Source organism: Aythya ferina (assembly GCF_964211825.1).
Source record: "Aythya ferina genome assembly, chromosome: 2".
Lineage (NCBI taxonomy): Eukaryota > Metazoa > Chordata > Aves > Anseriformes > Anatidae > Aythya > Aythya ferina.
In genome coordinates, this window is record NC_140297.1 from 37,025,308 (window position 1) to 37,038,307 (window position 13,000).

At 45.4% G+C, this 13,000-nt stretch overlaps 1 protein-coding gene across 1 annotated transcript; it reads left to right on the forward strand.

Annotated features, from left to right (window-relative positions):
• Positions 1 to 7,429: 7,429 nt before the first annotated feature.
• On the forward strand, positions 7,430 to 11,978 carry PRR15 (proline rich 15). The gene is made up of 2 exons (XM_084510362.1): positions 7,430 to 7,549; positions 7,718 to 11,978. Exon 2 carries the CDS (start codon positions 7,731 to 7,733, stop codon positions 8,094 to 8,096), a length of 366 nt encoding a protein of 121 aa, XP_084366488.1. The 5' UTR covers positions 7,430 to 7,549; positions 7,718 to 7,730; the 3' UTR covers positions 8,097 to 11,978.
• The last annotated feature ends 1,022 nt before the right edge of the window (positions 11,979 to 13,000 follow it).

The window sequence follows — 13,000 nt, forward strand, 5'->3', positions numbered from 1 at the left end:
TCTGGTGTCTGTCACTGTCCATATGGCAAACCGCTGAATGAAAATCAGTCTCCAACTATCATCCTGACATGGCTGGAAAATACTTGGAAAACTTGGAGTAGTTTTATTAATGCCAGCAGTTTCAGTGGTACTCAGGTGCCCATACTACCAAACCTCTGTGCACATGTATTTACTATCATTACTCTGAACCACCTCTGTGTAAAGCTTCAAGCAAGCAAAGAATCAAAAATACCAATCCCATCAATTCTATGCTTTCCAAAAATCGATATAATCATAGCAATTTTCTGATCCCTTGAATGCAGACATTTGAATAGCAATGATTTTATTTATTTTTTCTAGTCCATTCAGTTAAGTGTTATATTTTAAAGGCAAAAAATATATATATTTTAGTACATTATTTTTGCAGGAACACAAGCCATTCTGCTTCTGTTTCTCCCGTTCCTTCTACCATTAGCACACTGGTAGTCTTCACATGTCTTACAGTCTGGGATCTTTGCCACATATACCAGCCTAGGGATTCAAAGCAGTATGTTTAGAAATACCCATGCACAGTGTCTTTGGAGGGGCAACAGTTTCTCTTCTGCTCAGTCGGGGGAAAAATATGATTCTGCATCTCAAAACCAAAATACCTAATGAAGCTTCCATGTGTGTCTTGGCTAATGCGTAGCCACCATCCTCAGGTACATGCTTGCTGCGGAGGTAGAAGGATCCTGTCCCCTCCATACCCTGTTAGTGCTGTCTTGTACTGCACACACGTGGTCTCTTGTGGCAGACTTGCTGTGGCCACCACAGCTGTACCTGGGTCTGAGCAGCACCTCAGAGGTCTGATATCTCTGCTCCAGACTCACCATAAATGAAAAGCCAGCAGAGTTGTCTCCATAAAGCTGACTGTCAATGCAAACCTGTACTCCACTACACAGAAAAAATGTTGTGTCTGACTGGGTTACATCAACTCCTTCCTTTTGCTTCAAAGCATTCATCAGAGTGTGATATCGATCTCACACCAGGCACTACAAGACAGCAGTCAGGGTCATTTGAAAGGAGCTCCAGGAGGTTCTGGTTGTGCTGGTGTAACTTCCCTGCGAGGTCATGTCACCTAAGGCAGCTGTGCGTCCTGGGAAGCAGGTGAGATAGCTGCATTTCACTGCAGCTGAATGTTAGGCAGGAGCCTTGTTGTTCTCCAGCTCCTGGAGAAGGGCCTTGGTGGCCTGCTGGGGGGGGCAGCAGTCATCATCATCCATGCACGCTCCCCAAAAGCCATTCTGCTAGCCCCATCTTCTGGTGTGATGGGTGCTGTCTGTACCCTGATACAACCAGTCCTTGGAGCTACCATGGTGAGACAGCTCACCTCCTATAACGCAGAATTGTCTTAGCCGTGCTTAGTAAAACATTGCATGGAGTTAATGATTTATAACACAGTCACTTTCGTACGTGCTGTGGAGCAGCTGAAGGCTCTTCTTCCTAGTTTGGTCTTCGCAAGACTCACTGCAGTCAGGTTTAACTATTCTGAACCTGCTGGGACAACTCAATGAAGGAATTGTCTCATGAGAACAGTATAGTCTGATATTTACAGCCTGTATCCTACACACTGCACATCCCAGTCATGCTCTCTCCTTTATGCCCACAGGATTTAGTTTCCCCACCTGCATCCTTTAGCCTCCCCTGAGTCCCCTGCTGTACACCCCATGCATCCCAAGCTGGAGAAGGGGCTGCACATGCTGAGCCTGGCTCCAAGCAATGAGTGTGCTGAAAAGGCAGCTGGCAGGCAAGACTGTACGGGGAGGTGCTGAAGGGTTTCTTCATTTGTCTGGGGCTCCTCCACCCAGAAACCAGTTGTCATGCAACTTTATGATCTCTCTCCTACTGTCAAATATCATTGAAATTGGACAATTGGATTCAAAGGTTACCAATGAAGAAGACAAATTTGCAAAAAGAGAAACAAAGAGCCTATGGGCAATACATTGTTTCTATGGTAAAACTTCTTATAAATAAAGTTAGAAAGGACACAGCTTTGCTCTCAACTCCACTGCTCTGCAAGCAGATAGCTTAAGACACAGAACAAGTGAATCAGCATCACGTTCATTTTATTTCTAAACAAAAGGTAAGACTGCAGTTTCCTAAACACTTAGCAGTCTGAAAGCTCACACAGGGTTTGTGATTAATGAAGGAGACAAATCTGCAGAGATGCATGACCTTAGGTTTTGGGAAGATCTGCATCAGGTTTGGGATCTCTTATGAGACAAGGTGCTTAAGGAAAGACCTGAGCAGTGTGTGACTGTCAAATTTAAGATACAGGAGTGGGGAGGGAATGTGGGTGTAGTATTGGGCAAATCACTGGTGTTTTTAAGACCTGAGATGTGCCAGGAGTGCCTGTGGTAAGTCAGCTCGGCTGAAGGAAGACTTGAAGTCCCATCACCAAAGAGGTGAAAGTGAGCACAGGTACTGAGAGCAGTTTGCAGAGCACGTGGAGCACTGTGTCTTTTGCAATAAACTCATGCTGCACGATGCTGATCTGTGCAAACAAGGCACCAAGAGCTGACTAACCGTGTTTGCACAGGGCCCCACCTGGACTCACACATCCAGAGGGAGAACACTTTCCAAATCCATCTTGGCTGCTGCTGTCCCTCTGCCTCCATCCCACCTCAAGATGAAGACAGCCCACAGCCATGTCAGTGCTGCCAGTGTCACTCCCCTCACAGCCCACACAGCCAAGTCCATGGCAGGACAGAGCTGCTGCCCTGCTGAGAGGTCAGAGAGGGCAGGAAAGGAGACGGTGGTGGGTCGAAGGCTTACCAATGTCTTCATGAGTGGGCACTTCTCCAGCAGTTCAAGCTCCCCGAAGGAGCAGCAGCTGGAGAGGCTGATGTTTTCCCTCCATGCTGCGATTTCCCCAAACCCTGCTCATTAGGCACATGCAGCAAGGACCTGCCTGGCATCCTTCTTACTTCTTTGTCTGCAGAAAAGGGGGGAAGAAGATTTGAGTGCCAACAGACCCCAGCACCGATAAGCAGGAACCACTGAAAACTCTGAGCAGGAAGGTAATTGACAAACACTTACACAAGGAGAAGAATGCCATCTAACTGGATCCTCAAAGCAGAATTATATTGCCGTATCCCCTAAAGCTATCTAAAGACAATGAAGAGACTATAGGGCTCATAGAGATAAGAGTAAGAGCATCAATACGTTTTATGTTCCTTAGCTCGTAGAGATTCATTCCTTGATTAAAGCAACAATCATGGTTAAGATTCAGAAATCTGAACCTTAAGAAACTGATTGTTGCTGAATGCCGTAGGGCTTGCATATTTACCACATCGGTGGGTCTTACTGGAACCCGTATCTTACATTCTCTTTAAAGGCATGGTCTTCTGGTTATAACTATGCTGATGCTATGGCTAAAGCCAGGATTGGGAGTTCAAAGCCTGAAGGACCTGGACTATTGCAGGATGGTGTTTGGACTGCAGAGAAGAAGAAAGCATGTGTCAGATGAGGCTTGAACCTTATAAGCTGTGATAGAAATGAGCAAAGGGTTATAATCTGTCAGGGTTCAGTTTACGTTATCCTTGGGGGTGTCATGAACCAAGCTTACCACTGGAAGCTGGAACCTGCATTCACTGTGTGGTTCTGCAGGACCTCATGAGGTGGGGAGGCTGAAGCTGAGAAGAGTGAAAGTGTTCTCTTTCCTAAAAGTATGAGTCGCTTGTCACTATGAAGATGAAGGTTAGAATGAGGATTAGGGTTAACTTTAGGGTTTGGATCTAGAGATCCTGAAGAACACAAATTTGAAGACACCTTATTTTCTGTTCTGCTATAGGGCAGGTATGTGTATGACCAATGCATATGAAGAGGCAATTTACCATATGCTGTTGACCAAGAAGATCAGAAGGGAACCTGGGGTCCATTGGTGTTTATAACCAAACTGTTAAGGGTCGGTTAAGAATCCAGATACTCAGGAACCTGTATTTTTCCTCAGGCTGCTGCACAGCCCTCAGTATTAGGAACAGGGCTGAGGTCAACAAGGGAGGGGGTTTGGGCGTGGGAGGTATGAGGGTGAGGGGAGTTCTGGGCATGAGTCTAATGGTTATAATTAAGGTAGGAATTAGCGTTAGACTTTGGAAATCTAAAGCCTAAGAACAGAATTGGGGTCAGTGCTGATACATGTGGAGTAACTCTTACACTGCATTGATAGGCACCAGTGCTTTACTGTCTTTTTTGATGAAGCTTCAACCCTTCATTTTAGGCATGGATATTGTTAAGGTAAAGCTTCATAATCTATTGTGCTCTGAGCCAAATTTCTTCTTGAAGCCAAACTTTCCATTGAACAAAGATGATCAGCATTAACGCAAGTTAACACCTGACATTCCTCTACAGGACTAGCTCCTTTCATAGAGCTACTGTTAGGGCTTGTGTAAGTAACAATATTGTTCAGGCTACTGTTGGAAGTAAGATTAGGAGAGTTAAGACTACATCTGTGTCACTCAATAAAATGGGGCCAAGGACCTCTCCCATGCCAAGCACCAACTTGCCCTGTCCAAAGTATCTTCACTGAGGTCTTCTCAGGGCCCTTGGTAGCTATCACCTGTGGCCTTTGAGAATATTTTTTTCTAGAAGCACTGAATCAAAACATTGTGATTTAGTGTCCATAACAATGCAAAGGCCATGTTGCAGCCCATCAGACTGGTATTTTTATTCCCTGAGGCCAAGATGGTGTAATGCATATAGCATGAGGAGTGGTTGTGTATTGAAATATTTGAGGGCGCAAAACCTGTTACAATAAATATCAATAAATTTTATTACAATAAATAGATTTTACAAAGTACACAATAAATAAATAGAGTATAAATTATTATAAAACTGGAGGACTGTGGAGGGAGACAAACTGGTGTAATTCTGTCCATTCTGTCTAGGAGAATAATCCCTTGCTCTTACGGCCTCCAAACCATGCCTGAACAGTGGGTATTAAATAACATTAGGCCAAAATCATGCCAGGGTGTCACCACTGACAATATGACTGATTGATGAGGTACAAGGTTCAAATTCACTCCCTGGCTCTATTTTTTCGGCAGTACAGACATAGGCTGGGTATGAAATGCTGCAGTTCTTATCAGATACTGCAGTCCCACAGCATTTAGCAGCAGTGTGGTCTCAACAGGGAAAATGTTCCTCTCTGCAAAAGGGTTGGAGTCCTTCACCATAGTTAAGGCAAAGACTGAGGTTTGAGATGCTGCTAGCACTTTGAAATCTAAAGCTTAACAAACTGAAATTATCACTGGCTTCTTCATAGCAGACAGTCTGACGTGGATGGGAGCCAATTGTTCATGTGTTTTTTTCCTGTACCTATGGCACCCTTGGTTATAATTAAGATGACATCTAGGGTGTGTGATCTAAGAGTTTCAAGAACTGATCTTAATGCAGAATGCTGAAAGGCCCACTTGTGCCAACAGCATTGCAAAGTTTCTTTCTAAGGGCCAGTTGCTCAGTGGTATGTCAGGTCAGAGTTAGAGTCTTAACTTGCAGAATCAAGTGTGCTGTTGAATGTCGCTGGGAACATGGACTTACGAAGAGCTCTGCCCTCTGTAGGTGCCAACACCGTATGTTCTTCTTTAGAGGAGGCTCAAACATCGTTGGACCCCTTTCATATAATTGTATCTGCATTTAATACTGGGGCTAAAGTTATGTTATGCTTTGTTTTACTCTTAGTTTTTGAAATGAAGTTAGTCTTTGAGAACCTAAATCTTGAGAATCTTAGTTCTGAATTTTGGACAACTTGCTGAGTTATGAAGTGACCCGATGTCAGTATGATCCAATCCTGCAAAAAAGGAGCATGTTACAATAAGGAAGAGACAGACTCCTTTTATAATGTATTGGGGTGTCTGCTAGAATCCCACACATTTACCCAGTTGGGAATACAAAATCACGTTAATTTTATTCTCTCGTTCTGCAAAGAAAGGGCAGAATTTAAGTGCAGCAGTCTTAAAATAAATATAGTATTTAACTTCCACACATTGAAAGAACTATGTAACTGATTGTTTTGCTTTCTTTTTATATCAATTCTGTAAATATGTGCACACTGAAAGAACACAACAACTGTTTACTGTTGCAGTAAGAAAGGGGCAGAACATACATTTTTCACTGCCAGAGCTGTTTTTATATAAACATTAACCTCAGTGACAATCTTGTGTAACTGTGTTGTGACTGATTCATAGCAGTGACTTTCAGATGCAGAGCAGGTTTTGCTGTTCTCCTGTGCAGCCGCATACACTCTCCCACTCACAACATCCCTTATAAAGCTTTCCGAACTGCCTGTCTCCTTTCAGGAGACCCTATTTTCAGGAAAGTGCCAAAAGGGACAAATTTCCTTCATTGCAAGTTTCTTAGACTGAACAGAGAAATGCACCGATCTGGTGAAAGTTTGGTGTTATATCAGCTAAGAGGTCAGGCCTATGGTAATCAAATTAAAATAAACAAGTAATACACTGGCAAATGTTTTGTATAAGCCTGTAAGAAGAGTGGAAGCTATGAATGTTAACCAATAATATTCTGTGACAAGGACTTAAATTTGTGCTTATTTCTCCACAAACGCCCAGGCAGTTTTGGGGGACACAAGATGAGGAGAAATGCTGCTGTTTCTTGCTCCGTAGACACAAATGTGTAGCACAGCAGCAGGTTATACTCACTGGGGGAAACAGCCCCATGGTCTCAGAGCCTGATGCCTTGATGCTAGCAGTCTTGGAAAATGTTAGTCACTTGCTTGTTTGGAGGCAATGTAAAGGCTCTCTTTTCTTGCTGGAAGTTACTGGTTTCTTCCAGAGTAGGGATTTTTTTTGCTGTTGAAATCAGCGAGCAGGACAGTTTAGAGGAGTCACCATCCCTGGAAGTCTTCAAAAGACGCTTAGATGTAGAGCTTAGGGATATGGTTTAGTGGAGGGCTGTTAGCGTTAGGTTGGAGGTTGGACTCGATGACCTTGAGGTCTCTTCCAACCTAGAAAATTCTGTGATTCTGTGATTCTGTGAAGTGTGTGTGCGTGCATGCTTCCTTACCCAAGGCTTACCTTTACGGGCTTTCAGGGAAGCAACAAGCAGCAGGAGGTGAACTGCAAAGGGGAGGAGGCCGAAACACCTCTGCTCCCACCAACTCCACCACAGGCAGCCTCGAATAACGGAGCGCGCAGCTGGTGGGTGCTAGGAACCGCATGAATTTTAGGAGTTTTGCTTCTCCAAACAAATCGCCGCTTTCAGCGCGGTGCAGGCACATCTCACTCCTTCTCTGCGGCTGAACGGGAATAAAAAAAAAGGCGTTTTGTTTTCCTAAAAACCCGAGGGCTGCCCCCCGCCCGCGGGCTGGGCCTCAGCAGCCGTCCAGGTGAGCGCGGCCGCCGGTGCCGCCGCTCCTCCCACACCTGCCCGCCCGCCCACCGGGGCCAGCCCCGGGCCGGCCGCCGCCTGTCGCCGCCTGTCGCCACGCCGCAGAGCCGCCTGCCATGGAGCCCTAGGGGCGTGCGGCGGCAGGGGCGGCCGCGCTTCCCCGGGGACGAGCACAGCGCTGCCGCAGGTCAGTGTCGCCGCCCTCGCTCGCCCCCCGGGACCCCCTGCGAGGGCGAGGGGGCGGCAGCAGGGAGACCCCCGACCCCGTCCGGGCCGGGTTAAGGGACGGGAATAGGGGAAAAGGCAAAATTGGGGCATCCCACTTAGCGCCCTGACGCTCGCCCTCCCTCCGCAGAGGCAGCGCCGAGATGGCGGACAGCGCCGCGGCCACCGCCGCCGCCCCCGCCGCTAAGGGCGGCAGCTCGGCGGGGCACTGGTGGAAGTCGCTGACCGGCGGCAAGAAGAAGCACAAGGAAGCGGCGGCCGCCCCCTCCCCGCAGCCTCCCTCCGCCGCCCCCGGCCCTCGGGAGGGAGCGACGCCCCCCTTCGGCAGCGGGGAGCCCCCGGGGGCTGCGGCCGGGGCCGGGGCTGGCGGCGGAGCCCGGCGGAGCCTCCGCGTCTCGCACTCGGGGCGCTTCAAGGAGACGCGCAAGGCTCGCACCTCGCTGCTGGCCGACAGCCCCCAGGTCTTCAACGGCGGCGAGCCCGGCCGCGCCGCCCCCGGGGGCCAGTAGCCACGGCGGGGGGCTCGCCCCGCCGCTTCGCCCCGCTCCTCGCCCCCCTCGCGGGGGCTCCTCGGCGCCCAGCGGAGGCTGCGGGGGGGCCCCGGACAGCGAGAGGAGCCGCACGACCGCCGCGAGGAGCAAGCCTCGGCATCGAGGGACGATGTGATTGTCTTCATGGTGATGATGAACGCCCCGCTGCGGGTACTGTGGTGGGCAGGCTCAAAAGGTGCTATCCTGGGGTCTCTGTGCCTTCCCCGGGCCCCTCCGTGAGCCAACGCTTCCCTGCTCACGCCTGCGGGCCAGCTTCTCCCCGCTCTCCGTCCGAGAGACTCTTCACACGCTGCCTTTCGAAGGAAGGACTTCGTTTCGGGGCCGAGAACCTTCCAGCGGTGCCACAGCTCTGTAGCAGTCGTGCTTCTGCCCTGCTGGAAGCAGGCACGCCGGCGAAGGAGCCCTCCTTGTGCTGTGGGACTCATCAGAGAGGCGCTGGGAGCCACAGGTGCCTGGGTTCTCCCATGCCACACATTGCATTTTAATATGCAAAAGGCAGGATTCTACCATGTTTTCCTCTCTTAATGATAAGCAGGTGTTTCAGAGGTTAATCTCCCGTAGTTCTGTTACAGAGAGAGGCTGGTTATTGTCTAACAATTCCCGCTGTGTACCCAGGGAATGCATGGTTTTTGTATAATTGGTGATAACTGGCGTAGTGAAACAACGATGAAGAAAACGGGTGATAAGATGCAAATACTCTCCTGGGAGACAAGACCAGCTCTGGAGAGAGAGCATGGGCAGGGTTGTGCTCCAAACGTGGAAACAGGCTTTGGCACCGCTGGAAGTGTTCTTTAATGTTTACTATGATCAAGGCTCCTGAAGCAAGGTTAAAGATTCCCAAGATTTATTTTTTGCTAGCAAGATCACAAACTTTAACTTGGGCAGCTAGCTGCCCCTTCCTGCAGCTCCTGGGGTTTTGGACACAGTAAACTATCAGCCAGATTTGCACTGGTGTTGTGCCTTACAGAGCAAACTCAGCTAAAAATACTGAGCAATTACACATTTCTTGACAGTAGAAGATGTAGCTACAACTGCCTTATTTATTTTTAAATGAATTTGCAATATACTTGATATTGTTGAAATGGTTTTAGCCTTTTTTGAATGTGATACAAGATATTACATAATGGCAGGGACTGAAAATCATTTCCTAGGTATCAAGTATGATGTGGTTATGATTTTGTTTGGCTGTAATTAATTATTTAAGGTCAGTTCATAATAAAAAGTGACCCGAAAGGAAAAAAAAGAGATGAATTCTGACCGAAAACATGGGTTAAAATAGTCACTGACAGTCAACGAGATGATGTAGCAGATAGAGGGCGAGTGTCCTGTGGTTCGCGGTGTATAATAGTATGTAATGAAAGCTCCTGTGCAATAAACTGAGATAACCTAGCTGCCTTAGTTAACAATCCTTCACTCAGCTACTTCTTCAGACACCTAAATCCAAGGACGAAGGGATTGTATCATCATAAATGTATTTCTGTAAAAGCTTCTTTTTTTTTTTTTTCCACCCAATGTGCAGACCTGCGCTTTTCCCTTTCATTTAGTCAAGCTACAAAGCACTGATTGGTTTTGGACTGCCTTTTGTGTTCCTGACTACGTGCTGACAAAGCAGAGAGCAATGAGTGGGGGAGCTCTTGAAGACCACTGCTGTTTCTCCTCAGAGACGCTTTTCTTGCCTGGAACCTCTTCAGTAAAGGGGCACCTGAAAGCCTTCTGTGAAGAAGAAGCAAGTGGAACAAGCCCCATCACGTGTGAAGGGATGTGAGAGAAATGAAGGAAAGTTTAAAAGCTGGGAACTGAGAGACTGACAATAAAAAAAACTTACTTCAGGATCAGTTAGCCCAGGGGGGTTAACAGATCAGTGTTTTGTAAAATTCATGCAGATGTTTTCCAGAGTTTTTAATCCCTACGCTGCTGTGAAAATATAGTGTATCCATTCCTCTGTAACTCTAAGCTACCTGTTTCTACAGTGAACTCTGTTTGTCTCTTGGAAAAAGGTTCCCAGGTTCACTGGTTGAAAGTCTTTATCTAGGCACAAGCTATCTACAAATTATGGTATTATTTGAGGAGAACTCTGGTATGATGTTCAATGGTTGCTGTTAAGATTCAATATCAATGCAGGTTAATATGTGACTAAATATTAGTCATATCTTAAAGCCTAATGATTGGTACTTAAAGCTTGGAAATTTGGTCAGAATATGAAGTGAATAAATACAGATAAAATGATTTGGTAGCAGGCATCCTCCATCTTTATCATGACCTTGAGCTGTGGGAAGGAGAAGTAACTCTATCTTCCTGCTCAGTCAAATCCTTGCTTCAATGAATTTGATAGCAGCTACTGAAAAACTAGATCCATGAGAAAACTGGCTGACTGCCTTGTCTCACTTTCCACGCCCTCTGTGCAATGGCCATGCAGCAATATCTTTGGGTCAGTGCTGACCCGTGTTCGCCAGCTAGGCATGAGAAGCCCCGTTGGCCACGACCTACTTGTTTGGCAGAAATAGTCCTTTTGTTTCTCAGCCTGAGCCTCAGGTGAAACTTTAAGCAATGTATACACATGTAAATGAATTAAGCTGGTGCAGAGAAATAGTCCATTTTGTGGAGCATCTGAATTATTTTTTTAATCCTTGAAGTAAAGAAAGGTTGAGCTTTCTTTTTTATTGGAGAATACTTGTTCAGTTATAACAATAGTGCAGTTCTATGCACTGAATTATTAAAAGGCTGTTGGCATTCTTCATACAGTTATTTTCTTCATCTGGCATCCTCAACATAGGTATTTTCCTCATCTTCTTTATAAAGATAATGCATCAGAAAGTAGGTTTAGGAAATGGGGCAACTGAGAAAGTAGCTGCTGTTTGTTTCTAAAACCAAAGATTAGCATATTTACAAAATAAAGACAAATAAGCAGATGAGGTTCAATCTATGTCAGTTGTAGTGCAATTTTCTTAATATTATTCCAAATATTGCTAAGGGTTGCAGTTTTGGGGCAAAACTAAATATTTCATAATGAGAGTGAACTTTTCAAATAAACTTGCAAAGCATATACCTACTTATTCTTGCTCTTGCCAAAACTAAAAATAAAGCTTTGACTAGCTGCCTGGTGAATCATTCCTTGCTATTGTAGGCTGGTCAGTCTGGTACTCAACGAAGATTATAGGGAGCAGGAAGCCTGCTGCAGCACCTGCAGAAAATGATCCTAAATTGGAAATGCTGGATTAAATGCTGGAATAAATGCTTTGAAAGCCTCAAGAGCTTCAACCTCAGATGTTAGGTCAGGCAAGGACTTAAACTGAACTGAAAGAATGGAGAAGTCTATGTGAGGTCTTTACTGACTTATTTATAAAAGTTTTGTCTTCACTGCAGTGTAAACCATGATTAATATTATATTTGAGATATAAAACCTCTTGTCTGTTAAAATAACCTCACATGAGGGCTAAGATCTGAAGGACAGAACTCACAGCCTTGGCCTGGACGGTACATCTGGATGTTTCACTTCAAAGCCCGTGTGTACTTTAGCACAAACATCTGATACCTAATTGGGAGAAAAGCTGCTTCAAGTCCGGGTACAAACTGAAAGCTCATTTTGTAGCCTTTTGGGATCATATTTGGTAGGGCTAAACAAAAAAAGCCCAAGCCTGGTATTTTCTAAGGTGTCTTTTTAAAACTGGGGTGGGAGAGAGTGAACTATAGGATGATATTTGAGACCATATAATTACACTATTTTGAAAAACAAACGTTTCCCCTTCATTGCTAATTTATTGTAAATAGGATGGAAGACCTGCTGGCTTTGATTTTTCTTTTCAGAATAAAACAGAAGGAATAAAGTTGCTGTTTAATACATACCAGAAGTAGTGAAGTAGTTTGTCTATTTTAGCCTTAAAGACATCTGAAATTTACAAATAGCTCCAAGAAAAAATATTTGGATGTAGTCTTCACCTAAAGCATATTGATTAGCAGCTGCAGCTTAAGAATTTGATTTAATGCTCATTTGATCTAGATAAAGCCATATAACATCAGATAACATGTGTTTGGGGGATAGCAAACGACTTTCTATAATAGCTGCGAGGCCTGATTTTAAATGAAAAATTTACTCCAGTGAGTAATCTTCGTCAGAGCTAAATGTCATGTTTCATATGAGTAAATGAATTAGAATGTTTTTCAGGGTATTAGTTACCAGACTATCGTATGCTTTGGAAGGCGAGGAGACACACTGATTCTCAGGTGCAAGCCTCTGTGCCGGGAACCTTCTGCTGCCTCTTTGCAATGCCTCAGGCCATTCCCCTCGTGCAAAATTGCTGTTTATTGTGGTTATTGATGTTATTATCCTTCTACACTAAGGAGGTTAAATGCATGATCTTCTGTGTTACTGTGAACGAGAACCACACCTATGTTTGTCTGTTGAAATGAAAAATTAGAGGTACTGTGCACCCTTGTACTTCAGTGGCTTACATTTTTTCTTTGCCCTGCTGGCTTCAGTGCGTTTTATTTTCCAGGTCTTTGTTTCATACTCAGCCTGTAACTTCTAAAACAGATAAACAAAACTGAGCCCACAAGTGCTGCTTGGTGACAGAAGAGTGGGCAGCAGTTCAGCAGCCAAGGGAAAAAGAAAATATATAGTAGATCCATTTCTGCATGTGCTTCTGGGCACCTTCCCACTCAGCTTTATGATCAAAAGCAGAACTGAGCCTTGGTATTGATTCTGGAAACACAGCTAACTGAGAAACACAGTCTGCACATCCTTGGTTGAATTTATCTGCATGTGCATCTGTAGTGATAGAAGTTTCCAAAAATCAGTCTTGGTTTGCCTGTTTAGCATCCTTAGGTACAGGACTGGCAACATGGCATAAGTGTAGAAGGGGAAT